This window comes from Atta cephalotes, assembly GCF_000143395.1.
Source record: "Atta cephalotes unplaced genomic scaffold scaffold00020, whole genome shotgun sequence".
In the NCBI taxonomy this organism is placed as follows: Eukaryota; Metazoa; Arthropoda; class Insecta; order Hymenoptera; family Formicidae; genus Atta; species Atta cephalotes.
In genome coordinates this window covers 3620953-3646510 of record NW_012130084.1, presented here as the reverse complement: position 1 = coordinate 3646510, position 25558 = coordinate 3620953, and the positions used below count along the sequence as shown (strand labels likewise).

At 33.1% G+C, this 25558-nt stretch overlaps 4 protein-coding genes across 4 annotated transcripts; 2 read left to right on the top strand and 2 right to left on the bottom strand.

The window, feature by feature from the left end:
• Positions 1-4096: 4096 nt before the first annotated feature.
• Positions 4097-11560, bottom strand: LOC105619283 (dedicator of cytokinesis protein 7). Its single transcript, XM_012200808.1, has 19 exons — positions 11420-11560; positions 11138-11316; positions 10858-10999; positions 10587-10790; positions 10334-10525; positions 10025-10249; positions 9673-9947; positions 9289-9604; positions 8904-9209; positions 8619-8824; positions 6788-8551; positions 6572-6699; positions 6234-6496; positions 5902-6161; positions 5370-5804; positions 4900-5252; positions 4618-4820; positions 4221-4540; positions 4097-4151 (listed from the first exon to the last, which is right to left on the bottom strand). Exons 1-19 carry the CDS (start codon positions 11558-11560, stop codon positions 4097-4099), a joined length of 5967 nt encoding a protein of 1988 aa, XP_012056198.1.
• Positions 11561-12660: 1100 nt separating this feature from the next.
• On the top strand, positions 12661-16174 carry LOC105619282 (TBC domain-containing protein kinase-like protein). Its single transcript, XM_012200807.1, has 12 exons — positions 12661-12865; positions 12936-13185; positions 13297-13525; positions 13608-13882; positions 13968-14114; positions 14186-14468; positions 14554-14731; positions 15030-15236; positions 15316-15575; positions 15633-15760; positions 15839-16001; positions 16067-16174. The coding sequence occupies exons 1-12, from the start codon at positions 12661-12663 to the stop codon at positions 16172-16174; spliced, it is 2433 nt and encodes an 810-aa protein (XP_012056197.1).
• A 456-nt stretch (positions 16175-16630) lies between these two features.
• LOC105619281 (protein broad-minded-like) lies at positions 16631-20947 on the top strand. Its single transcript, XM_012200806.1, has 8 exons — positions 16631-18306; positions 18386-18723; positions 18799-18995; positions 19071-19481; positions 19552-19871; positions 20276-20453; positions 20517-20732; positions 20828-20947. The coding sequence occupies exons 1-8, from the start codon at positions 16631-16633 to the stop codon at positions 20945-20947; spliced, it is 3456 nt and encodes a 1151-aa protein (XP_012056196.1).
• A 268-nt stretch (positions 20948-21215) lies between these two features.
• LOC105619280 (apoptosis-inducing factor 1, mitochondrial) lies at positions 21216-24964 on the bottom strand. The gene is made up of 12 exons (XM_012200805.1): positions 24892-24964; positions 23916-24220; positions 23780-23837; positions 23546-23706; positions 23354-23484; positions 23088-23263; positions 22815-23006; positions 22553-22743; positions 22196-22448; positions 21965-22119; positions 21649-21891; positions 21216-21508 (listed from the first exon to the last, which is right to left on the bottom strand). Exons 1-12 carry the CDS (start codon positions 24962-24964, stop codon positions 21437-21439), a joined length of 2010 nt encoding a protein of 669 aa, XP_012056195.1. The 3' UTR covers positions 21216-21436.
• Positions 24965-25558: the final 594 nt, after the last annotated feature.

The window sequence follows — 25558 nt, the reverse complement described above, 5'->3', positions numbered from 1 at the left end:
AATTCTCGATCGTTACACTTGATCATTTTGAAAATAAGAAATAATGATGAAGAGAATAGATTTTTTGGGAATTAATTCCGATTTCAGATATATACAAAAAATCAATTTCTTTGTGTATTCTCGATAATAGAGTTAATCTTATTGTTAGATTAGCTGATCTAAATTTCTGAAAAAATTAAAAAAGAGAAGAGGAGAGAAATATATATTTAATTTACATAAATCTTTCCTTTTCAATAAAACAAAGATGACAACAAGCAAAGGTAATTCTTGATAATCCGAAAATTCATTTAATCATTTAAATAGCAATAAAATGAAGTAGTTAGATGAACATGATACAAGAGAGAAAAAATGGATAGTGAAGGAAGTGAATGATAAATAGGCAGAAGAAGACAATCCAGAGGATTGTCATAAACAGATTATTTGACAAGTCTATTGTTGAATGAAGATAGATATTCGCTTACTTCCTTCCTCTCTTATCCTTTGAAACACAAACTGACTATATACAAAATTTATCTATATTTCTAATATTATTCAAGAAATACAAACGTGCATTTTATTCGAGACTTAATCCTTTGTCTGCGATCATATTTTTATTCCCTTCGTTTATAATCTGGATCTTCTTTCTTATTCAATTCAAGTTTTTTTTACTTCTTGACTTTTAAAAAATGTTAAAAAATTCAAAATTATTTTTCAACATCTCTTATCCATTAGATCCCACTATTAACAAGATATTTTAGGAGACGGAATCGAATTCCTATCCTTCTTTATTTCGGAGAAATTTGAGAGTGAAATTTCGCTTGTGCCAAAAAAGACCCAGAATGCAAATGAAAGATTAAGATCACAGATTCTGTGAACGCATGAACAGTTTCCGTCTTATGAATGTAAATCATAAATTTCAAGAACAAGCCGATATAAGCCAATACAAGATAGCAGTGTGTAAAAATCTTGTTAAGAAAAAAATATTATTTTAATATAAATATTATTTTTTCTTATTAATAAAAGATTTTTACACTGTTATTTTGTGTTTGCTTACATCAGTTTGTTTATGAAATTTATGATTTAATTCTTTGAAATTCTTTTTTTATTTTACATATGATTATAAATTGTCATCTCATATATATATATATATATATATATATATATATATATATATATATACATATATATATACATATATCCTATCATCATATTTATGTGCACATTATACATAATACAAAATACGAAAATTATTTCTTATTGTAAATTTATGTTTTATAAATCGAGTGCATTATATATCATTCTATATTTAATAGAATCGAAGAATTATAGAGTAGAGAAATATTTTTAATCAAGATATTTACCATAATCTAATCCTTTAGGAAATTACTTTCATCCTTATAAAAGTACTCGGCGCTCGATTCATAAAATAAAAAATATATGTACACTGAAAAAATGTACTAAATTTTAATAAATATTAATTTAAGTAATATTAATTAAATATTTATTAGATATAAATATATATTTATTTGGTACAAGAAGAGTTAACTATAATTTTTATTAGTAAATATTTACTTATTGTAAATAATTGTTGAAAAAAAATATGAATTAAGATTTAGTAAATTTGTTTCTTAGGATATTACAAAATATAAAGATAATCATATAGGATGCATTCATTTTAGGCGCTTTTATGCACTGTAAACTTTATTTTATCTTTATAGCTCATTATATATAGAAAGAAGACAGAATGAAGCTTACAGCGCATGAATGCCTAAAAAACATATCTATAATATCATTATTTTATATTTATGAATGAGTATATATTGCTGAGATGTAATAAAATAAATATTGATAGCAACGAAAAAATTATATAAATTATAATAACAAATTAATTTCCTAATATATTAATACGGAAATATATATATAGAGTTTTCGTGTTTACAATTAGATGTATAACACAGTACGACAAAAATCGATTTTTTTTCTTCCCATGAAAAAATCAAAGAGATTCTGAAAGTAGATATAAAAAAAATATCCATATCTCGGCATTTTACTAGATCAAGTCGTTAACGTTTTTTAAGTATTAAATGTCTTTTTATAATACTGTATAGCACAGGTTTCCTCCCATGAAAAATTCAAAGAGATTTTGAAAGTAGATGTTAGGAAAGCATACCCGTGTCTCGGTACTGACTTACTGGTTTGGTAGCCGTTATCGAAAATTTTCTGAGCAATAAAAAAGCCGATTACAAAAAAATTGTTGCTAACTAAATTTCGGTTTTTCATGCAATGAAAATTAACATGTTCAAAATACACTTTCTTCACAATCATTTGGATTTTTTCTAAATTTGGGTGAATTCAGTGATGAACATGGTGAACATTTTCACCAAGAGCGATCATTGAGAAACGCTTCAAAGGAAAAGATTATTATTATTATTATTATTATTATTATTATTATTATTATTATTATTATTATACAAAAATTGGAAAATATATGAAAAATATATGAAAAAAAAAAATTCTCAGTTATTTTTTTTTGTATCGGGTTCATTGCATAATTTCACATGCAAAAATGTCAAATATTTTAAAAAATTATTATTTTAAAAAATTATTATATAATTTAAAACAATTGTAAAAAGCCAATATGAATCAAATACGATAAATGGCTGCATAAAAAATGTTAACTTGATCTGGTAAAATGAGACATGGATATTTTTTTTATATCTACTTTCAGAATCTCTTTGATTTTTTCACGGAAGGGAATGTGTTATACTGTGTAATACATGCAAGCACTTAATATTTAACACAACATTGCATTTTTAATGAATTTAATAAATAAACATGTGTATGTAAATAGAAAATTTACAAAAATACTAAATAGAGAAAAATTACTTGATATATACAAATACGTTTATCAATTATAAAAAAATACAAATTCTAAATACAGTACGGCCATATTTAAATCTATGTGACGGTCACAATGTATTATAATACTTAAGTATTCATAAGTATAAAATTTCAATTGTAAAAAAAGCAGAGATTCGGAAATTACATTTCGGAATGAAAAACCGATTACGGTTATGGCCCGAGTACCCACTTTTTTTGGTTTTTTTTAATGATAACGATAATATAATCGTTACAAGTGTGTAATTACCAAAAACTGAAATCGAAAAAGATCGAAATGAATCGAAATCGGTAACAGTTACGGTAAAGGACGAAAAAAACAAAATTGGATTTAGCCTCGGACCGAAATATGTTGATCTAAGTCCCTGTAATAAAAAAATTACATTGAATCCTTGTTTTATAAAATCGTTTAAGTTTTTAATATTAACAAAATCTGGCAATTTTATAATACTATTCTTATCCTATTCTTATTTATAAACAAAAAACAATTTATTTAATAATTCATAACATGTATATAAAATTCATAATATAAATAATATAAACAATAAGAAATTTATTAGATCATACATGTGAGAACACAATCAATAAGACATACACTGTTAAAAATTCATATAAGTACATTAAATTTCATGATATTACATTAAATGTAATGTATTTATAACTGAAAAGTATATTTGTGTATCTGTACATGAAATTTAATGTATTTTTCATAAATTTAATATACCTTCATTACATTTAAGTAACTATTGTAACTTAATTTTCAGTTAAATTATTCATTACTTTTAATTTCGTCCATAACCATAAGCTTCATTTACATGTAAAGGAAACTCGTTGTTACATTCTAACAATGTACGAATTAAAGGCTCATAACGGTTGAAGATCTTTGATGCTTGAATAATTCAATATGAATTTATATATATTATATATGAACATACATATGTACCATATTTGTAGTCATTTTAAATTGTGTGTCGAAATTTTATCAAACTTAAAATAAATAATATAATTCATAACACTTAATAACTAATCTTCTGGCTAAATAGATATTTACTTTACAAATAATTTGGAATAATTTTTCAATTATAAAGCAAGGATTCAACATACGAATATTTTTCACAATATATAGTGATTATAAGTAAAATTTTCTATATGCTAAATGACAATGTAATAATTGGATACTGTAGTCTTTGGTAAGCTTCTATGGCAGTGTTTCATTTCCTTACCAGCGTGGAGGAGTTGATGGTACAGCTTGCTGATTAATTAAAGATGGTCCGCTATATGTAGTACAAATTTCTTTAACATGAAAAACTTAAAAAAAACGTGTCTCTAATTAAATTTTTTACCTCCAAGCAATGAGAGGTGCCAATCTCTCAGTTAATCTTTGATAATTTCTCTCCAGTTCCCGCTGATAATCCCGCTGATCGGGACCAATCAAATTCTTGTTACGCCGCAAAGCATCGAGACATTTTTTTTGGAAATCTTTGAAACACAAACGAAGCTTGTGTTGCAGTCTGCTTGGTTGCGCATTTTGTTCGCGCAAACCGGAAAGAAATACGACCGCTACTTCAGCAGGTCCTTGATTAACCGTCGTCCCAATGCAACCTTGAAGGACCATTTGCAGCATCTTTGCATCGGGTGGTTCTTGAATAGTCGCAGCGGCCACCTAATTAAGATATATACAAAAAATGTATTACATGTATTTATAAAATTAAAAATAAAGCGTCAAGGAGCAATCGATACCTCGGCAGTCTTCTTTTGTATGTCTTCAATTGCTACTTCAATAGGACTTAGGACTATCTGTTTTCGAGCTACGACTCGAATTCTGGTTTTCAAATACGGGAAATGTGTCGCCACCGTTAATATAGTCTTCCGTTTGCATTGTTCGCGTAACTCGCCATGTGCTTTGCCACCAGGAGTAAAAGGTGTCGCATAAACAAATCGTTCTAAAAACAAAGTCATCATAAAAATAATTTCAAAATTATTTGTAACAGCAAAATGAAATATTTATCTTAATCAACTCACTTATATTGAAATTTCGATGGAAAACTGTTGGTCTGTGTCTAAGCTCGTGTGCTTCAAAATACGGTTCTACATAAGTGATCTGTACATAAGCTTTATCTGGTTCCAGCTTGCTAGGATCCACAGGATTTGAATCCTTTATTATAACTATATTATCCGCGCCAAATCTTTCGGCATAAAAGTTCTCGAGTCTCGAGAATATCTCCGGGAGTTTCGTCAAGGTGGGTTCTTTGTAAACAAATTCTTCGCCGGCGAGATCACCGAATCTGGCGCCGTAGAAACCAACTCTAAAATATGTTCCGAAGACACGTTTGCCGGCCAATTGTTCTACACGCGTATATGCCTCGTGAAGTTTACTAAAAAAAAAAAATCCCCAAAAAGTATCATGTAAATTTGAAATACAAAGATATTTTCTCTATCATATATTATTATATCATATACTAATATATTATCATATACTAATAATTTCTTACCCGTGAATATTAGCTAATTTTTTGTAGTCGTGTGCAGCTTCTGCTATAGGTAACAACACCCTATAGACGTCAGGAATAGCTTCATACATTCCAGCTGCATGAAAAGAGCTAGCCGCGTGCTCTAATAAACCTGCTAATCCACTTTCTGAAAAATCAGGGCCTAAGCAAAGTCCTTCTTCCCTCCTAGCTAATACATCATCGCCGACAGCACTTTCTTCTAAAGCATTCGGTGTCACAGCATTCAAAGCGACGGCTCCTACAGGCCGACCACCGCCACCAGGTTCTAACAAATGAAGATATTCCGCTACCAGAGCGGCACTATGCACTAAACACATTGCTGCTTCTGTGTGATTTTTCCTTTCCATGTGCTGCTGTGCCATGTTTGCGAGCCAAGTCAGACGAAGATCAGGTGATCCTTGATAACCCTTGGCGATTCTAAAGAAAATTTAGATATATTCTTTAATTTAAAGCTCGTTATGCTTTAAAAATACAAATTAAATTATTATCATTAATAAAGATTCAAAAATCTTACCTATACATTAGATCCAAGAGCATTTCAGGATCCTCTTGGAATTCCTTCATCTTAACAGTATCAGAGAGAATCATATGAAGATTGAATAGTAGATCCTTCACTTGTTCAGGAAAACTCGTGTCTGCAAGCTCTGTATCTCTCTCAGCATATACCAACACTGTTTTCAAGGCTCTACGTAACGCTCCTTCGCTAGGAGCTCTTCCTCTCCCAACAAGAGCGGATAACGATGTTGTGACTTGCATCTTGACGCGCGCAAAATTCTGTGAAAAATGTAAGATTAAAATAATGCTTCATAGACTACCAATACAATATGATAACTCATGACAGCTTACATTCCCAATTTCGAAATTTTGTCGCATCAGTAAATACAAACTCGCAGCTGCGTGACTTCTAATAGCGCTTAAAGGCGAGCTGCACCGAGTGAGCAGCGTTAAACACAAATCCCCACAGCGCTCGCTTTCCTCATCGAACAATGCACTATGATACTTGAAGACTAGAGCTCGCTGTGTATTGAACATGTGTTGAAGAACCAATGTACTTTGATTTCTAGCCAGGGCTCTTAATAACACTTTCAATACTGCACCAACAACTGCACCTACATAATTTTGAACATGTAATTTATCTTTCCTTGTCATATTTAATTATAATGAAATAAAGAATTTGTGAATACCTCCACCGCCATCAGCTTGAACTACAGATTCTAAAGTATCTAATACGACAAGAGAAGCCTCAGCCGCTAAGGCTCCTTCTATATGGGCGTCTTGTTCCACAGCTCTTCCCTCCGGTTGTTCGCAAGATCTTGAAGAATCAATTATATTTATATAATTATAACTTCATATTATATAAATATATTCATTTATAATTATAATTTAAATAATATTTATACCTGTAAGGCATTTGATCTTTGCGCCATCTCAATTTATCTCCGGTAACTCTCTCCTTTCTTCGCAACATCATTTCGCTCCTAGCACTTCCCTGACCAAGAATCACATCTTCCAATCGCGATCTAATATCACTAGTGGCCGTTGCTTGAGGTGGCAATCTTTTAAGTGCTTTTTTGCCTTTGTACTCAAATGCTGCAGTGGCTATATTCAATACTTGCAGTAAGCTCAATATGCGTCTCGCACTGAGTTCGGAGCACCATTGTGCTAAAGCAGTTCGCTCCAATCCCTTGAGCACCCATAAGGTACACATTAATAAATGTCGAGTAGCTTCGGAACTCAAGGATACGCGGCACTGATTGCCCGCAGTATCCGCCGATACTCCGCCTGCAATGGCCAATGCTACCGATTGCGTGATTGATCCGGATTCATCCGGATAAACGCTTTTATCTTTGGAGTCCCAATGGTAAAGCTGAGGTAAAGCATCCATCAAGATACTAAGTAATGGTAAATATAACGCAGCGACTCTGGCCTTCGCTGCAGGATCGGAATATCGTGAATCAGCGTCATGGCAACTCATAAGATGTCGAACAGTTCCGATAGCTTTATTTTGTAGCATCGGATTTGGTATCTCCAAGGTATTTGCCAGATCGGACAGAACGATGCCGACCAGAAAATGCTGCTGCCTGAATTCTTGACTGAGTTCCGAAAAGCGAGCTCTATCCCCGGGCACGAGAGTGGATATCAAACTGCCTGAGCTGCCGGTTGATGGACTGGGTGATGCTGGGGCGGATCCTGATGTATAGCCAGTGCCGAAGGGAAGATTCAATGCTACGTAGTGCTCGTGCGAGCACACCGTTCTCACGAGATCGAGTTTCAGAGCGAACAATGCTGCCGAATCAGGAATATGCATCGACGCATCCGACAGCGAACAACAGGCGGCGCGAACGAGTGACAATACAAATCCTCTGTCCATTACAGATAACAAGTCAGACAAAAAATTGCCAAGACTCGATATTAAATTAGATGCCACGCGGATTTCCTTGCCGCAACGAGACATTACCTCGGATGTTAACGCGGCGGTGAGTGTAGCGACGTCGTCACAAAACTGTGGTGAAAATCTTAATTTTCGCAATGCCTCTAAGGATCCCATTTCGGACAGAGTCACGACCATCGAACGCATTATCAACTCTAAGAAGAACCAAGAATGAGTTATCGCCAGCTCGCGTGCCTGACCGGTGGATACAACCCAATGCAAAGCAAGTTCCTCATGTAGAAGTCTTCTGGTGGGATGACTGTTGATTGAGGGAGATTCTTGCCGCATCGATGCAGTTCTGTCCAATCCTCGTGAATGGATCTCCATTTCCAGATCTTCCAAGGGTAAATCAGGATTGCTCTGTGCTCGTGCAACGCTCCCAATGTGAGTCATGCTCGGTAGAGAGCATTGATATGCTATGTAAGTGGCCAAAAGGGCATGTCTTCCATGTGCGTCCAGTTGACCGTCCGGTAAATTAGTGATATTTCGCACAAGCAGTCCTAAAGCCTCAAAAATGATAGCGGCGACGTTCAATGATTGAGACGGTAAGGTTGGCGGTCGCACCAGAAGACACAGTAATTGATCCAGTAATTGAGGAAGAGATCGTACCAAAGCAGAATGCGAGGCGCGCGCTAATTCGAGGAGCGCCGATTTCAATTCTGATTCCATGCCCGCTTCGCCTATACGAGGCGGAACTTGACCGGTTTCCAAAAATCCACACAACGATAAAAATCTGTAATATGGAAATTATTACATTTCTTTAATTCACTTTACAAGAATAAAAGATAATGTATTATTACCTGTCGATATATTTGTCTTGCGGATGAACGCTGGAAACGGGCTCCAATATGATAGTGAAGACTCCTCGGTGAGCATCTACCCATCGAGTGCCTGGTAAAAGAACATCAGGAGCAATATAGGAATAATTTGCAGGTGGTGGATCCAGCATAGCAGGCAAACTGAATTCGCCTGATTGGAGATGACCATCTCTTAAAAGCGGTAGCCACTATAAATAGTTTTATATATTCAATACATCAATCAAATTATTGATCTACTAGTTTTATTAATTATTGATTAAAATTTACTGTATATGCGACTGCTGTTTCGACATTTGGTTGTTCCACTTTCTTCTGACAACTAATGTGATAAAAAGTGAACAATAAGTGATGTTTCGCACTTAAATCTGCGGGTAACCTCATCTTGATTTCATCATAAAAGTTTGGATTCTTGTTATGATATGACACGGAAGTGAAATATTCGTGCGTCATCTCGGGACATGATGATCTACCAAAGATAGCTGTGAGCGCGTCGGCTTCTTGCTCACCTCCCATAAGCTGAATTCTTACAGCAATATTGCGAGCTGAGCCAGTTCTAGAACTAAAGTTTGCTTCCTACGAATAACAGAATATAATTCTAATATCGTGTAATTAATAAAAAATAATTGATCATACAATTTTATTTGATATACACCTTAGGATAAAGATAAAGGAGATTACGATATGTTAAATCTGGCGAAACAACTTCGCTTGGAAACTCGAGTATTTCCTTAACAGGTCGACTCTTTTCATCCGGATATGGAATTAATCTTCTAAGATCAGGATCGAGACACCTCGGCAGCTCTTCAGGTCTGGGACTGAGATCCAATTTCAATATCCCTGGTAAACATTTTAATCGTTTTAAGTTAGATCCAGGTCTTCGTAATTCAACCAAAAGTTTATAAAGATCTTCATCGCGAAGTCGTTCGCTTTCCTGTTTGAAAAAGCTCGAAACTGTTAAAGTAATAGGCCTGTAAGAATATCAAGATGTTACTTTGGTCATAAAAGCTCATTGTAAAAAATGGAGTATTATACAAACCTAAAGTTATCGAGACAATTGGCAAAATCGTCTGGTGACCAACTGCGTCTTTTGTCTGAACTCCGTCTTTCTAGCGAACCTCGTCGCGTCGGTGGTTCCACTTTCTTTCGCCACTGTTCCAGACCTCCTGATTTTCTGTCTAAGGATCCAGCGCTGCCAGTGCTGTCCGTGTCACCACCACCACCAATTACACCAGACAGATGAATTGCAGTCCATGCGAGAGGCATTCTATAACGACCAAGGCGTTCACATGCAGCGGCAGCGGCAGCTCTAACCTAAGAAAAAGAATAAAACAATAATGTATAAAAAAATTATTATTTTGAATCATTATTATCTCTTCTTATTTTCTTACTTTATCTTTATTTTTATCTTCACGTAAATATGGTTCGGCACATTCCGATATATCACCTTGCAGTACTTTTTCTAGCCGTACGACAAGAAACAAATCAGGACTGGGTTTGCTGATGCTCAAAACACAACTTCTGGCTAAAGTACTTGCATCGCTATAAGCAATGTGTCCTCCAAGCATTCTTTTTAACCCCTCTGAATTCATATCGACGTAGAAATTCTCCGATACCTGAACAACAATGTGTAATTAACAATTTGTAATTAGCATGCGATCTTGAAATTATAATTTTAATCTTAAAAAAAGATATCGTACTTTTTTCTTTTCTCTGGCATCGTACAATGCAAGGCTCGCGAATATTGGCTCTACTTCTAGTTCTAATTTTAATTGCAGACATTTTACGAGAATTTTATGAGCAAAAGGCTCTGTAGGTTCTGGAGCAACATTAATTTCTTGCCATTCATCATCAGGAGAAGTTGGAGGAGCATAAAGAGGAAATAAGGCTTCCTGAAAAATAAATATTTAATCAAAATAAAACCTACAAGGACTTGCCACTTTACAATTCTACCTGTCGATCTTCCAGTCTTTTTTGTTCGTTCATTTGATCAATTGTTTCAAGGCAAACGCGATCTAATAAAGTCGGCAGAAGAGGATCATGTTGTGAATGTCGCAAATCCAAACTTGCCCAAGATCCTCTTGGAGTATCTCCGGAATTGGATAAATCATCCTCTTCGTTCGGTGATACACAGCCATTTGCATCTTCTTGATCTACCTAATTGAGATAAATTTACTTTTATTCCTGCTCACATCACACTAATTCATTATCTCTAACTAAATACCTCAAAATCTTGTCTAGGTGTATCCTGAAGTAATCTGTCTCTGGCAATAGGTGAAATTCTCCCTTTATATTTGCGATGTATTATGATCCAGTCTGAAGTAAAACTTTCAATGCATCTTTTCACATAAGGTGATACGGTATCTCTGAAAGCCAAATAATTAAAATAAAGAATAGATTTTATCACATTTATTTTACATTTACTGTATTATTATACATTTACTGTATACACAAATTTTAAATAATATATAATAATTGATAACGCTTCAATTATTTATTCTTACATTGATTCATGTGGTACTACTGACTCCTCTGTTCGAATTTTCCTCTTTACAACTCTTAATTCAACATCTCCTGGGGGAAAATCTAGTATTGGTTTTAAAGGATCACGATCTAGCACTGACTGGTGTTGTCCTAAGAATTCTTCATAATCAAGTGGTTCTAATACCTCGCATAATGACATCTACATAATGGTTAAATATTTTACTTAATGATTAAATAATTTATTTCAAAATTAGTTATAATATTTTCACGTTTTAGTTTTCCAAAGAAAACTGTATGCTTACTGTAGAAGAAAATCCTGATATACTGCTACCACTTTTGGATAAATCACGGGAATAGGAAGTAGAAGTAGCAATTTGCCGCCTTACATCAGCAGCATGTTGTTTGCTTAATTTGTGAGCAAATGCACGCTGGACTGAAGACATTATAAATGTCCCAGTGAAATAATCTGACGAGATTCTACTAAAAAAAAAAAATTATATGAATAAATCTATTTTGATAAAATACTACAATGATTTTAAATTCAAATTAATAATTGTAATTGTAATTGTATTTTCCTTTATGGAATGCAAATTTGATTTTTTTTTTTTTTCTAATTAAAGTCAACACAGTATTTTCAAACTTGCATTATTTTAATACACACACACACACACACACACACACACACACACACACACACACACACACACACACATACACACACACAATTATTATTATTTTATTCATAAATAATGCGTGCTTTTAATTATAACAACAAAATATAACAAATCTAAAAACAATAAAAAAGTTGAAAAATAATGATTAATATTCATAAGTTGTGAGAGTAGCTTGGAAATGGAGCAGAAATTATAACCGTGCCCAACAAGTATGAGTAATAAGATATCGCGACAAGAATATATATTTATTATATCGAACAAGAATATGTATTATTACTTATACGTTAATCCAAATTCATCGAAAACGAATTGGCTGTGTAATCAGAATCGCCGATTCGTTGTCCTTCAATATTTCTTCAAACTTTGACAAGTTTGTATTTGATGTGAATCCTTCACTGACGCTTCTTAGAAGCGTCTGTCAGACTAATTAAAACTTAAAAATTGATCGGAGTGATCGGAAGGGTTACCAGATTTTAGGTGACTTCCGCACTGCACTATACTTATATTGTCAATTGTAGTGCCAGAGAGACTTTTGTTGACTTGTGTCACTTCAGTCATTTGTAAATGGAAGGCACCCATAAATTGCCATAAGTAAATGCTCCTTGATTACTGTGTGATTTATACATGTGAGAGTGAATGAACACAAATATGGCGCTGTCCAGTGCTGTCTTCAAACAGAGAAGCGAGATCGGCAGTCTCATGAAAGTCTGTGGTTGAGTAACAGCTGTTGTAAACGATAATAAGACATCGGGCATATATCATAAGAAATGCAGAAAACGATAATAATGATGTGTAACAGAAAATCCGAATCCAAACGGCGGAGTCAGTTCGTATAATCTGAGAGAGATTTATGGAATTTCACAAACATCATGTGTCCTGCACTATTGGAGAACGAGGAGCGATGTTTGGGTGGCATGACTTTTTTTGCGCAAAGCCATCCAGTGGAAGTATGCGGCAGCAACGGTCTACCACTCACCCCGAATTCCATAACTATCTACGGAAAGGCGCAATTTCTAAAGACTATCTACCATCCTCATCTCTCTCCCTATCTTGACATAATTAGAAGCAAACATGGTGAGTCCTGACAATGCAAATAAATTTATTTTCCATTGAGACTGTATAAATTATTTTTATATATTTACAGAGAGAATTGTGGTTGTTACGGAGTACAGTGGAAATCCATTAAGCACTAGACATGATTTAAGTACAAAAGAAATCATCAAGATATCCTTTCAGAGTCTCTTAGCATTACGATGTATGAACGAACTAGATCTCGTACATAGACACTTGAGTCCAGATAATATATTGATTAAGAAAAATGGTGATGTCCAGTTATACAATTACGGATTGTATTACATGACAGATGGAGGAAAGAATGTATCTTTCCCAATTGGGTATTTTTTCAAATATTTCTTTTTACTAATATAAATATTAATGGTTTTATATGTAATATATATATATATATATATTTGTTATAAAATTATAAATAAATTTTCTTTTCTCAGTTCTCCAAAATACACAGCACCAGAGGTATTTCTAAATCCTAGTCCGAGTGGTGTTAAAATAGACTCTTGGTCTCTGGGAATGATTATAGCGGAGCAATTATTAGGACAACCTATCTGGCCTGGTATAAAATTATCCCAGTGTTTGAGGAGAGTTCTGAGCTTAATATTGTGTGACACTAGCATATTTGAACGTCTTGCCAGAGAAAACAATTGTTTCCATATTTATGAAGTATGGATTTATCTATTATGTATAATATTATAATCTTTACATTATAATATTATATATATTGTAACATTTTTGTATCATATAGAAATTACCAAGAGAGCTAAAGGAATTTGTAGATTCGTGTCTGCAAATTCATTCTACTAAGCGTAAAACTCCAGAGGATTTACTGGAGTTGCCAATATTTGCGGAACATTTAATAAGAAATACACAAGAAAAGGAAGAAAATCTCTATAAGAATGTTATTGTTAGAAAAATGGATGAGTTGTATTATCTATGGCAATTGGCCGGTGGAGATATTACTGTAGATCTAAAAAAGCAGAGTCTCATTAGATCAAGACCACCTATCTTATCTATTCCAAAGTAATTTTCAAATATATAAAATAATCATTCATATAATTATATTGTTCAGTGCGATTATATCAAATATTTGAAATTTTTATTTCAGCTTGGTCATATTACTTGGTCAAATGTTTGGTCAGAGAGATACTGCTAGTCTACTCGATGTAAGGGTCGTAAAAGTTCCTATGGAGACTCTTCGCCAGCGTTTAGCTCATATCCCATACATAGCAAACTATCCTTGGTTAACAAACCAGTCAGTTCATTTTTATCTCTCATCCTATATATCTTAATATTACGAACTGTTATAAAAATTTTACATTACAGAATGCGAGTTCAGGCACAAGAAGATCTGACGAATGCCGCATCTCAGTTGCCATTAATCATAAGGGAGCGTGATACAGAATATCAGTTTTATAGGCTTGTCCTATTCGACAGACTTTTACAAGCTTATCCGCTCACTCAGGAGGCAATTATCGAGGAAGCACATAAAGATATACCGCCTCCAGTTAGAGGTGCCGTATGGGCGGCTTTGCTTGGTGTCACTGGCGATATACAAAAGCGTTATGACATGATTGATAAGGAAACGCCCACTCATACTGATCGGCAGGTATATAATTGCATATTATAATATGGTACTCAACATATAAATTTTGCTAATAATTTGATTTCAGATAGATATATAATAATTTCAGATAGAAGTAGACATACCGAGATGCCATCAATATAGTGAATTACTGTCATCTGGTGCTGGACATGAACGATTGCAAAGATTGCTAAAGGCGTGGGTCAGGAATAATCCACATTATGTCTATTGGCAAGGGCTCGATTCGCTTACAGCTCCGTTTCTTTATCTAAATTTTAATAATGAAGGTATCATTATTCAATGCATATTTTTGTTTCTTTATCTGTAACTGGAACATAAAATCCTAATGACTCTAAGATATTTTTCTAATTTTTAAATAGTGTAATGATTTGAAATAATTTTATATTTCACATCTTATTTTTCGTGATTTTGTTTTGTTACAATTTTTTTATAGTTGAAAATTTTTTAAGCTTTTAAAACTATATTTGTAATAACAAAAAACTTTAATAGGATCCATTTTATTCCTTTAATTATAAAAAATATGTTTTCCTGTTACAAGTTAATGTTTTGCGCAATTGCTTTTAGCTCGAGCTTTTGCGTGTCTATCAACTTTCATACCGAAATATCTCCACAAATTCTTTCTAAAAGATAATTCAGCAGTGATACAGGAATATCTGGGCAAATTTTCTCAAATTATTGCATTCCATGATCCCCAATTAGCGAATCATCTGAAGTCTATAAATTTTGTACCGGAACTTTTTGCCATACCATGGTTTCTAACGATGTTTTCACGTAAATTTTGCTATTAATATTTTTTCAATACATATTATTAATTGTTGATATAAAAATTTAAAAATGACTAATATTTTAGACGTATTTCCATTGCATAAAATATTGCATCTATGGGATAAACTATTGCTGGGAGACTCGTCGTTTCCTCTCTTAGTTGGATTAGCGATATTGAAACAACTGCGAGATTCCTTATTAATGTCAGGTTTCAATGAGTGTATTCTCCTGTTCTCTGATTTACCCGAAATTGACATAGAATTATGCGTTAAAGATTCCATGACAATGTATCAAAACACACCTGCTAGTATTACATACAGAAAACACCAGTACAATACAGCAAAGGTACAGTATTGTTGTAATTGATTATCTGCATATTATAAAATTCTAATTAATTTGTAGGATGCAAACTGGATTGAACCCGAAGCAGGAACCGAAAAGATGCCAAGAATAAGTGTGGAAGACTTTTTAAATCTTTACAACAATTCACCAAATAAAGTCATAGTGGTTGATGTACGTAGTAATATACAGTAAGTATTTATTTTCAAATTGTAATAACAAAATTTTGTTCAAAGGATTTATTTCCTAAACTAATCTGTTTTTAACAGATTCGAGAGGGGTGCTGTTCTCGGTAGTATTAACATTCCATTTACAAGTGTGCAATTATCTCAAACTCATATTGACACACTCGGGCCACATGCAAAACCGTTAACAAATAATAAAAGCAGTGTCGTTGTGATTATTGGACCGCATAATCAAAACAATGCACTGGCAAGTAAATCATATATAAAAGAAAATTGTGAAGAGATATTTAATTGTAATATATTTTCTAATAGTTTGCAGAATTTCTGGTAAAATGCAGTGTCATAGGAGTCTGTTCTTTGCAAGGCGGAATGAACGCATTACGCTCCAAGTCTCCGAATATTATAGTACCTGCACGTTAACTGAATTACGTAATGGCGTTATACATATAATACTCAAATCTATACCAGTGCTGAGGTTTAATTGCACATTTCAGCCGATTTTCAACTTGTTATCTAAGATCGATTGGCATTTAGGCTGTGCACAGATTGGTGAAATAAGGGGGCAGGAACCAAGCTAAAAATCAGCCGAAATGTGCAACTAAATCCTAGCACTACTCTACACAGTACAATTGATATATGATATCTATAAATCTGTATAACGATCTTGTACAATTTTGTTATAAAAAATTTCATTGTATCGCGTCACTCGATTATTCACAAATGATATGTCATATATGATTCGTATGTGTACACCTCCAGTTGCTATGACAACGAATGTCAAAGTTGTAGACACTAAAGCTTGTTGTAGACATGTGCCTTTTGTTGCACACTTTTTAATTAGTTGTACTCATATAATATTAATTTAAGTAAAAAAGTATGGATAAAGGTGTACCACCGGATCTTCACAAATGGCTAAAAAAATGCTTGAAAAAGGAGTTCGGAAAAATTATACAAAGCGCTATAGACAAGGAGCAGGTGCCTAGCGATATCGCTTACAAGCTCTCACATTCGAAGGATATGATTGCTTTGTTGAATTCTATGAAGAAGGTAATCACCGAGCAATACATAGTGGTAAAGCCTTCATCCGCGGCATCACAGTCGCAATCGCAATCATCACATTCCTTCGCCAGCGATCTCGTAGCAGACGACTGGACTTCTCCGCAAAAAAATGCAGAAGAATATAACTGCATTATTGACAAAATTAGTCGTGACAAGCCAGTCCACGTGAGACTGGCTGGTTATGAAATTTTATTAAAGATCGAATTATCCAACATAAATAATAGTTCTCAGTGGGATGTTTTCCAAAAGACGTTGCTGGATGGTCTCACAGATGATAACAGAGCTATATTCGATGCCAGCATGCAGGTACATGCAAGGTTGCTGAATTGTTCACAATTAAACCATACTTACAACAATTTATTAAACGCATTCAATGCGCAATATCATTCGCAGAAATTGCGCGAGACTCTGCCTACTTTAATCTCTGGAATTAATTTCAAGTTTTTCCTGCATGAGAAACTGTTTTACATAATGCATCTGATAGTTCGCTATCAAGAAGAAATGTTGAAAAACACTAGGCTCAGCGACAAGACTGTAGAAGAAGTTATAGAGCAATTTATAGTATTTCTCAGTACACACAGCTTTGGCAACTCGTTGCAACCTAAAACTTTAAACATGCTAAATATTATCTCGGTATTAGAGCCGCAAGCCAAATGGAGCAAAAGGTGGCTTCATAGTCTCTCTACCAGGAAAACTTTCATCGTTATTCTAGCAAAGTCTCCGACGTTTCTGCAAAATGTTATTGAATGCGTTAAGAACGGTGTGGCAGAAACACCTTGTTCCTTGTCCATCTCTATTATGGATGAAAACAATGAGCTATGTATTCCTGGTAATACGATAGAAACTGCAACTTATCTGCATTGTTTGACCTTTGTCTCGCAGCTCTGCAGCTATGAAGCGGGTAGAAAGTTGCTCGTGGAGAGTTCATTAAAAACGCCATTTGATGTGGCTGATTTCTTAATAGAATTATTGAACTCTTTAAATAAGTTAGCAGCAGACGCTCCGAGTGGAGTGTATAATGCTTCCTGTAACGCTCTTCAAAATATGCTCGATGTTTCGGATGTACTATACAACATTGACTTTTATCATGCCACATTATGTCGCTTGGCATCTCTTTCTGAAAATAATATAAAGATTTGGCCACATACGTTAAACATTATTTCTCACATGATAGATACGGTAGATGGGCCGGCATTTTTGACTACAAATTGTAAAGAGCATTCAACAAATTTTGAAAATATCTCATCAAAGTGCCCAGTTGCAATCGTAATGCAATGTATGTCGAATTTATTGAAACAACCGTTTTCTATAATGGATATAAAATGTATCCTAAGTTCGTTTAATCTAATAGAAAAATTATTCGATATTTATGATGTTTACGAGGCCGCGCAAGAACAGATTGAGATGCAGTTCTATCCAGCCGTTGCTAATTTTTACAAAAGAATAAACAAATGCAGTGTTGAAAACGAAAATAAAATTCAACAACTTGATAGGTAGATTTATAGGAAAATAGATTTTATTTCTGAAAATCTGCTTGCAATCATATATATAATCTCTAAAATTATATTACAGTGCTGTTAAAAAAGTTTTATTAAAAATGGTATCAATACCATTCGGATTGCAAGCGCTCGTCAATGAGAAGTTAATATTCGAAGAACTGATTCGCGGATTAATCGCTCCTTTAAGAGTAATCTGGAGTTCTATTGACATAGTCAGCTTCATTTCATCGGCTGGTTATTTTGATCTGGGCTACAATGTGCTCGCAAATCTCGGATCTCATGTTCTATCAACTTTATTGTCGCAAACCTGCACGAACGCAAAGGATCCCAGATTTTTTTATGATCCTTGGGATAGAGAAAATGTTGACGAATTTCTACATATTCTCACATTATTTTCCCTTAATTTTAATTGTACGAAACTTAACTATTTATATTTTTTATTTTACATATTCTTAATATATAATGGATATATACATCCATTAACAGGTTTTGCCGCGTTTATGGTCAATGATAGCGAATCGAATAATGATAAGGAAAAGGATTATCCTTCGAATTTGTTTGAATTACTGCAGGCTGCAATAGATGAGGATTCAATTTATCATTATTTAGCTCTTCTATCGTTGAATACTATAATTTGGAATTTAGACGTTTGTGTTTATTTATTAAATTTGTTAAATTTCCAGGTAATACATTATATGCGATGAAATAGCAGTATATTTGCAGCTAGTATATTTGTATATAATAATACAATTTTTTAGGAAGCGCTATTAGATATTCAGAAAAGTAGCACAATTTTCCTTGAAGTTCGCAAAGAACAAAGCGACGATGACACTTATTATAAGACAGAGGATGATATTGATGATGGTGATAAGACAGAACTGCGAAAGGAATACATAATTGATGAATGCAGTTTCATACGAAATGATATTTTATTAAAATCATATTACATGACATATAAAAAAAACCAATATGTGATATCATTTGAGGAATATGAGCTTTTTTCGGAGTTTCCACCTCCCAGAATATACGCAGATATGATGGATTACCGAGAAATGGAATGCGATTCAGAGCTGAACGATATGCTGCAGGAGGAAAGGCCCGGATTGCTAGATATTAGTTGGGTTTCACAAGTTAGAGCGGTTCATAAAGCTTCGCGATATCCAATTAAGGTAATTTTACAAAGATAAATTTAATATTACTATTTAATAACAGAAATTAGAAAAATAATTTTTATTTTAGAATTCCATGATGACGAATTTGTTAAATCAAATGCACAAAGCTATTCCAACTGCGGAATGGGTAGAGCAGTTTGAATGGCAGGAGAATATAACATACGATACAGATTATTGGCTTCCGGAAGATATACATGCTATTAACATTGTTTTGAATTATGCTGAACAACGAGAGATTTTAAAGAACAATAATGACAGTCAGAAGAATTTGAAACAATTCATTCATTCTGCCTACATATTTATACAGTACAATAAACCAAACAGATTCGAAGGTTTTGATTGGTTCTTGGCAACAGTGTTCATTATCTGTGATGGAGATGTGGATAAGTAACTCGATATATATATTATTTTTAAATATTTAATTTATTATTGGAGAAAGTAAATTAATATAAAAAATTGGAGCCTCAGCTGACCGCGAATTAATTTTTTGATAGCTTTGTTTAATTTCCGGTTGATTACGTATAGTGGCATATATAGTTCTTGTTCAATCATTTTTTTGCGATATTTTAATCACAAAAAATTGATCGAACAAGCATTTCAAAGCAATCAATAGTGATTAACTCAAGCAAATCATATATCATCATTGGCAGGTCTCAGATTGAAAACTTAGTTCTCATCGAGTCAATGTTTCTTTATTATCATCAACCCGTCTCAATATTTTCTTTTCATCATTGACCAGATGCTATTATATCAACATATTATCAAATATGCTAATTAGCAATTGATTATAGATGCAAGACTTTTATTATGCAAATAATTCAATTTCCATCAACATTGCTTCTTTGGCCGAAATTGGGTAAAGTTATCGATGAAAAAAATAACGAAGGCACTAGTTCGCAGTTTACTTTTATGCAAGTTTTAGAAACTATGGTTAACATCGAGCTTCCAAATATTAAATATGGATTAAAGGTAAATTTTGTAATTAAGAAAATTTGGTTACCTAAAAATATGTTTTGATTTTCAAACGAAAAGGATGTCTTCGGTGTCAATTGGTGGATGATATTCAATAGAATATTGTCGCAATGCTTCTGGGGAATCCTTCCATGGAGCGAAATCGTTCATTTTTTTGCAATATGCATTTTGTACCCATCCGATTATATGGTGTATTATTCTGTATCACTCTTGCAATTCTGCCAGGAAGAGCTATTGCAGGATTTAACGAACCGAAAAATGTGGCCGGAATGCATGGTATATACATGAAATGTATTAGAGTTATTTTCTTTTAATATAGATAATTAGATAATTAGATAATTAGATAATTTGCTAAATGCATTTTTATACAGGTATTGGACGAGTATCGCTGTCATAATTATATTACGTATATGGATAATTTAGGTCAACGATATAGAAATCGGATTTTACCCGCAATGACTAAAAATTTAAATTCGGAAGATGAAATATAGATTTTTTATATATATCTCACCAACTTGTTAATTTAAAAAACACGAAAAAAAGATGTGTATCATTCAACATTGTCGAAAAAACAAATTACACATTCATGCAAAAGAAAATATCTTAAGGATTCTACATGAAATAATTAAACACCAGTAAAATGTATGTATATAACAAATAACAATTATCGTAATTAATAGTTTTTCTATTTCCTATAAATGCTTTCAATTTTCATTAGCTATAATGGATGTATGTACACTTTGCACATATATGAAAACATTTTGTGTATAGATTGTATTTAGAAATCTTCAAATGTATACAACATAACATTTACTCTGGTACTCGCATAATTCGCATACCTGCGAAATCAAACGATATACGAGTTATCTCGCTTGCAGATTTTCCAATGATAATACCTCAAACACAGAAATCAGATACCTTTTTACGGTACAATAATCTCTCAATATTGTCATTCACTCTTTTATTTGTTAATTAAACAATCAATCTTCATGGATTGTAAAAAGTTTTGCTACTTCATTTAAATCGTCATACTTCGTGTTTCCTGCAAGAACCTGAAATAATATAAAAATTATTTCTATTTAAATTATATAATGTTAAATTATATAATGTGTTGATTATATCCGAATAAATCAGGAATATTTGAAAGGAGTTATAATATAAATATAAAACAGATTAATGCTGATAAATTTACCCGTCTGGCAAGCGACATTCGATTGAAGATATTCCACAGAACTATGCCTACTACAGCATCATCTCGTAGATAGAAAATAACACCCTTCTCAAAATCTTTGTATTTCGTAGATTGTTCTGGTTTTACTTTATCTTCTTTCTTTTCTTCTGTATTATCTTCTGTATTATTATTTTTTACAATTTGTGATATTGATGATTCCGATTTTTCATTAGATTGCGAGATTTCAGAATTTGTTTTTTGTTCCTAGAAAAAAAAATAGTCCCGAAAAATACTTTTATAATTCAATATATCATGTTTCACTGTAAGGATTATTTACATCGCTAAGATTATTAACTGATATCGCATTTCCTCCTGTCGTTTTTGCAAAAACTCCAACAGTTGGCAAAGATGAATCTACAATACCTATCGCTTCATATCCTACATCAGGTCCTAAATCTGACCAAAACATTGATTGATGCAGATAAGGTTTACCTGTACAGAGAAATTTACGAATCCATATTTTCATAAATGCATTATTTTAAAAATATCTTTGATTTTATTGAATTACCTGCGCCGGTCATATTTTCACCTGCTAATCTTCCAGAGGTAACTGCATGATCATGATGTTCGACTCTTCTTCTACCAAGTTTAACGTCATAGAAACATGCGGCGTCTCCAGCAACCCAAAGATTGCTTCTCGCCTCTAATTCAGCGTTAACGAGAAATCCTCCTATTTTGGAGTCTATCTCTAAATTGGAACTTGTTGCCAAATCTGTATTTGGTTGAACACCTACTGCTACTACCACTTGATCAGCATCAATCTTTTTTTATCACAAAAAAAATTTCAATATAAATCGAAGTACTTAATTAATTACATAAAGTTATATAATTATATATAAAATTACTCTTGAATACATAAACATACAGTCTGATCACCAGTGAGGACAAGGGACAATCGACCATTTTTGTATTTATAATCTTGAACTTCTGTGTTAGATATGGTGTGAACACCTTCTGCTTCAGCTTTTTTCGTGGTCCATTCACTTAAATATTCTGGTAATACTTGTGCCATTATAAATTTTTCTTTATAAATTTGGAAAATATTTTTAGATTTATCTACAATAAAATATAAATTTTTTTCATTATAAATTATTCACAAATATTTTGACAATGAATAAAAAACTTACAACTCCTAGCAAGTGCGCAAGCGAGTTCCGAACCGAGAAATCCACCACCGATAACGACAACATTCTTGCATTTAGGATTAGAAACATTTTCTTCTAAATCTAGAAAATTATCTTTCGTTCTGAACGTTGTAACCTTATCTTTTATATTGTCCTCAGCGGATTCGAATATCGGCAGATTTTTAGGCGATGCACCTGCAAATACAATTACATATAGAAAATTTAATTTTAAATTTTGATTTTGTTTGTCTGATAACAATTTGGAACAAAATTTACCAGTTGCAATAAGGCATTTATTGTAATTTATTTCATAACTATTTTCGAGAGTCACAGTTTTATTTATAACATCGATTTTTGTTACTTTCCAACCCATGGCTACAGCAACTCCACCCTTATCTGATTCGATAAGATTAGTAACATTTGAGTAAAATTCTCGTGGCTCATAGAATATACTATAAAATAAATATAAACATTCTGTATGCAAGTAAAAAGATAATTGTAAGAACACTATTTATTGTATGTTTAAACTGAGCAAAATTTACCTTCTCTGAGTTCCATTCCATTGATTAAAACGTAATTGTGCAGTTGTATCTCTATCTGTATTATACCAAAGTTCTTTAGATAACGGTGGCCTCATATATGGGAATTCTTCCTCTTGTGCTATAACTAAAACCTGGAAGAAAATTCTTATGTGCACAAATAAAAAAAAGAAAATCTATGAATATACTCCATACCTTAGCTTTGGGATCTCTAGATTTAATTGATCTAAATGCTGAAAATGCAGCTGTTCCTCCACCTATTAATAGATAAGGAACTTCTTTGGGGATTAATTTGGAATCTGCTGGAACTTTTACTTTGTTTTTAGATCTCAATTGCCTTCTTCCTTCTTTTTTTTCTAAAAGTAGAAATAGTATGTGTAAATAGTAATATTTCTATTATTCCAACATACAATTTTTTATTTAACTTACGTTTACTTTGGTTTTTCTGTTGATCTGTTTTGTCATCTTTCAAAAAAGATGAAGATATCTGTTAAAAACGTTACAATAAAAAAATTGAATTAATCAGTATTCTTAATCAAATAAAAATTGTCATACATTGTAATACCTTGTATGCAACTCCTGTCACAATTAAAGCAGCAACTAAGTGCCAGTAGCTAAATTGATATTTTCCATTTTTTCTAAAATCTGAGCCTTTTTTGTTCGGTTGAATCAGTTTGTTATTTGGTTTACATCTTTCTTGCGGTACAGGACAAGGCGCTCCAGTTTCACAAACAGGAATTGTTTTTTGTGACTTAAGATATTTAGATTCAGACATACATTCCTCTGGCTTAATAGTGGTACCTAGTGGCTTATGTAGCTTTTTATTGCTTGCATCGCTATTGTGGCGTAAGTTATTAATATTTACAATTCCTGTAATGTTTTTGTAAGTTATCAACAGGTATTATAAACAAGAAATATTGTTCTCAAAAAATTCTTGATAATATATTTGATAATATATTTTATATGTAACATTTTTTACTGCATTATTCATATTACTGTCCAGCTAGCTACTTTTAGTCAATAAAAAGATGTTCTCTGATTCAAAAAGATAACATCACTTTACTAGTAAAAAATAGTAGCACAATAATACAAATGATACAATGAAATACTAGATATAATACAAAAGATGTATTATATTTTAAAATTAAGAATATGAAAAAGATTTATAAAAAAAAATATTTATTACAATTTTCTCAAAAGATGCGAAAATATCTTTACATTTCAAGTTATTAATAATGTAACATAATACAATTTCACAAAACTAAAAGAAAGTGTCTCCAGGTTAGGTTATTCGCTGTCTATTTCAGATCAGATAAGTCGCATGGCAGAGAGAGATTGTAAACACAGTTCCGTTGATCCAAACCGTACAATTATCGCTCGGAAGGTTACACAACCAGAGTACAGAAAAAAAAAGAAAATGACGAAAAAACGTAAAACAAGCGGAGAAACAAGAGCGTTCTTTTAATATCCTGGATAGGCATGAATCAGAACAAGAAAAAGGATAGAAAAGAAGAGTATTCGCTGAGATAACTAACACTCACCGGCGTATTTTACAAATCGATACAATTGATTCACATGTGTGAGCTTGGCGGGCAATTGGCCGCAGACGAACATCTTTGCTGAGCCGGTTGTCTTTATGCAATATGGTGGGCGTTTGCCGTGTTTTCTACTCAGCTGCTGCAGTGTGCAGCGATCAGCTGGCTGTTGCCGCCGCTTTTACTCTGGACCGGAAGGATGCTCGCCGGAAGGATGCTCACTGCGCGACACGCCATTCCCTGGATTCTCACCTTCTTTCCCAAAGTCGCATCAAATTGCGAAAAAACGATCCTGTATTTGTAGCCGCAGGAATGATTGCCGATGAATGATAACTGATGAGCAAAACAAGTGAATTTTTTATATTGCTTCGTCGCGATGCGCGCGTATACACCAACACACGATGATCCGGTACAAAATGCTAGCGAGACCACCTTTTGCCTCTTTTTAGCGCATTCGCGCCGTTTCGAAGGTGACTCCAGAAATGCGTTCCAAAACTTGACTATGTCAACTCGGGTTGAGTTCAGAAATATCATCCGAGTGTTAATTCGTGTATCAATTGGCTGCGTTCAGCAGACTCAACAGTTGAATGAGCACTCGCTGCTATTGATGTATTCTTCTAGATCTAAAATTCTGATTGGATGATCTAAAAGACTTACATCAATAATAGCGAGT

Bases quoted from the DNA above. Each gene is read 5' to 3' on its own strand.
- LOC105619280 (XM_012200805.1), bottom strand. From the start codon at position 24,964: ATGTTCGTCTGCGGCCAATTGCCCGCCAAGCTCACACATGTGAATCAA. The intron at 22,744-22,814 runs GTAAGTTTTTTA...ATTTTATTGTAG, and splicing joins TTGCGCACTTGCTAGGAGTT to ATAAATCTAAAAATATTTTC. The intron at 22,449-22,552 runs GTATGTTTATGT...TGATAAAAAAAG, and splicing joins TCCTCACTGGTGATCAGACT to ATTGATGCTGATCAAGTGGT.
- LOC105619281 (XM_012200806.1), top strand. From the start codon at position 16,631: ATGGATAAAGGTGTACCACCGGATCTTCACAAATGGCTAAAAAAATGC. The intron at 18,996-19,070 runs GTAATACATTAT...ACAATTTTTTAG, and splicing joins TAAATTTGTTAAATTTCCAG to GAAGCGCTATTAGATATTCA. The intron at 20,733-20,827 runs GTATATACATGA...ATTTTTATACAG, and splicing joins AAATGTGGCCGGAATGCATG to GTATTGGACGAGTATCGCTG.
- LOC105619283 (XM_012200808.1), bottom strand. From the start codon at position 11,560: ATGTCTTCAGTCCAGCGTGCATTTGCTCACAAATTAAGCAAACAACAT. The intron at 9,210-9,288 runs GTGTATATCAAA...TGTTATTCGTAG, and splicing joins TCCTTTATCTTTATCCTAAG to GAAGCAAACTTTAGTTCTAG. The intron at 5,253-5,369 runs GTAAGAAATTAT...TTTTTTTTTTAG, and splicing joins AAATTAGCTAATATTCACGG to TAAACTTCACGAGGCATATA.
- LOC105619282 (XM_012200807.1), top strand. From the start codon at position 12,661: ATGTGTCCTGCACTATTGGAGAACGAGGAGCGATGTTTGGGTGGCATG. The intron at 14,115-14,185 runs GTCAGTTCATTT...TTTACATTACAG, and splicing joins TATCCTTGGTTAACAAACCA to AATGCGAGTTCAGGCACAAG. The intron at 14,732-15,029 runs GTATCATTATTC...AATTGCTTTTAG, and splicing joins TCTAAATTTTAATAATGAAG to CTCGAGCTTTTGCGTGTCTA.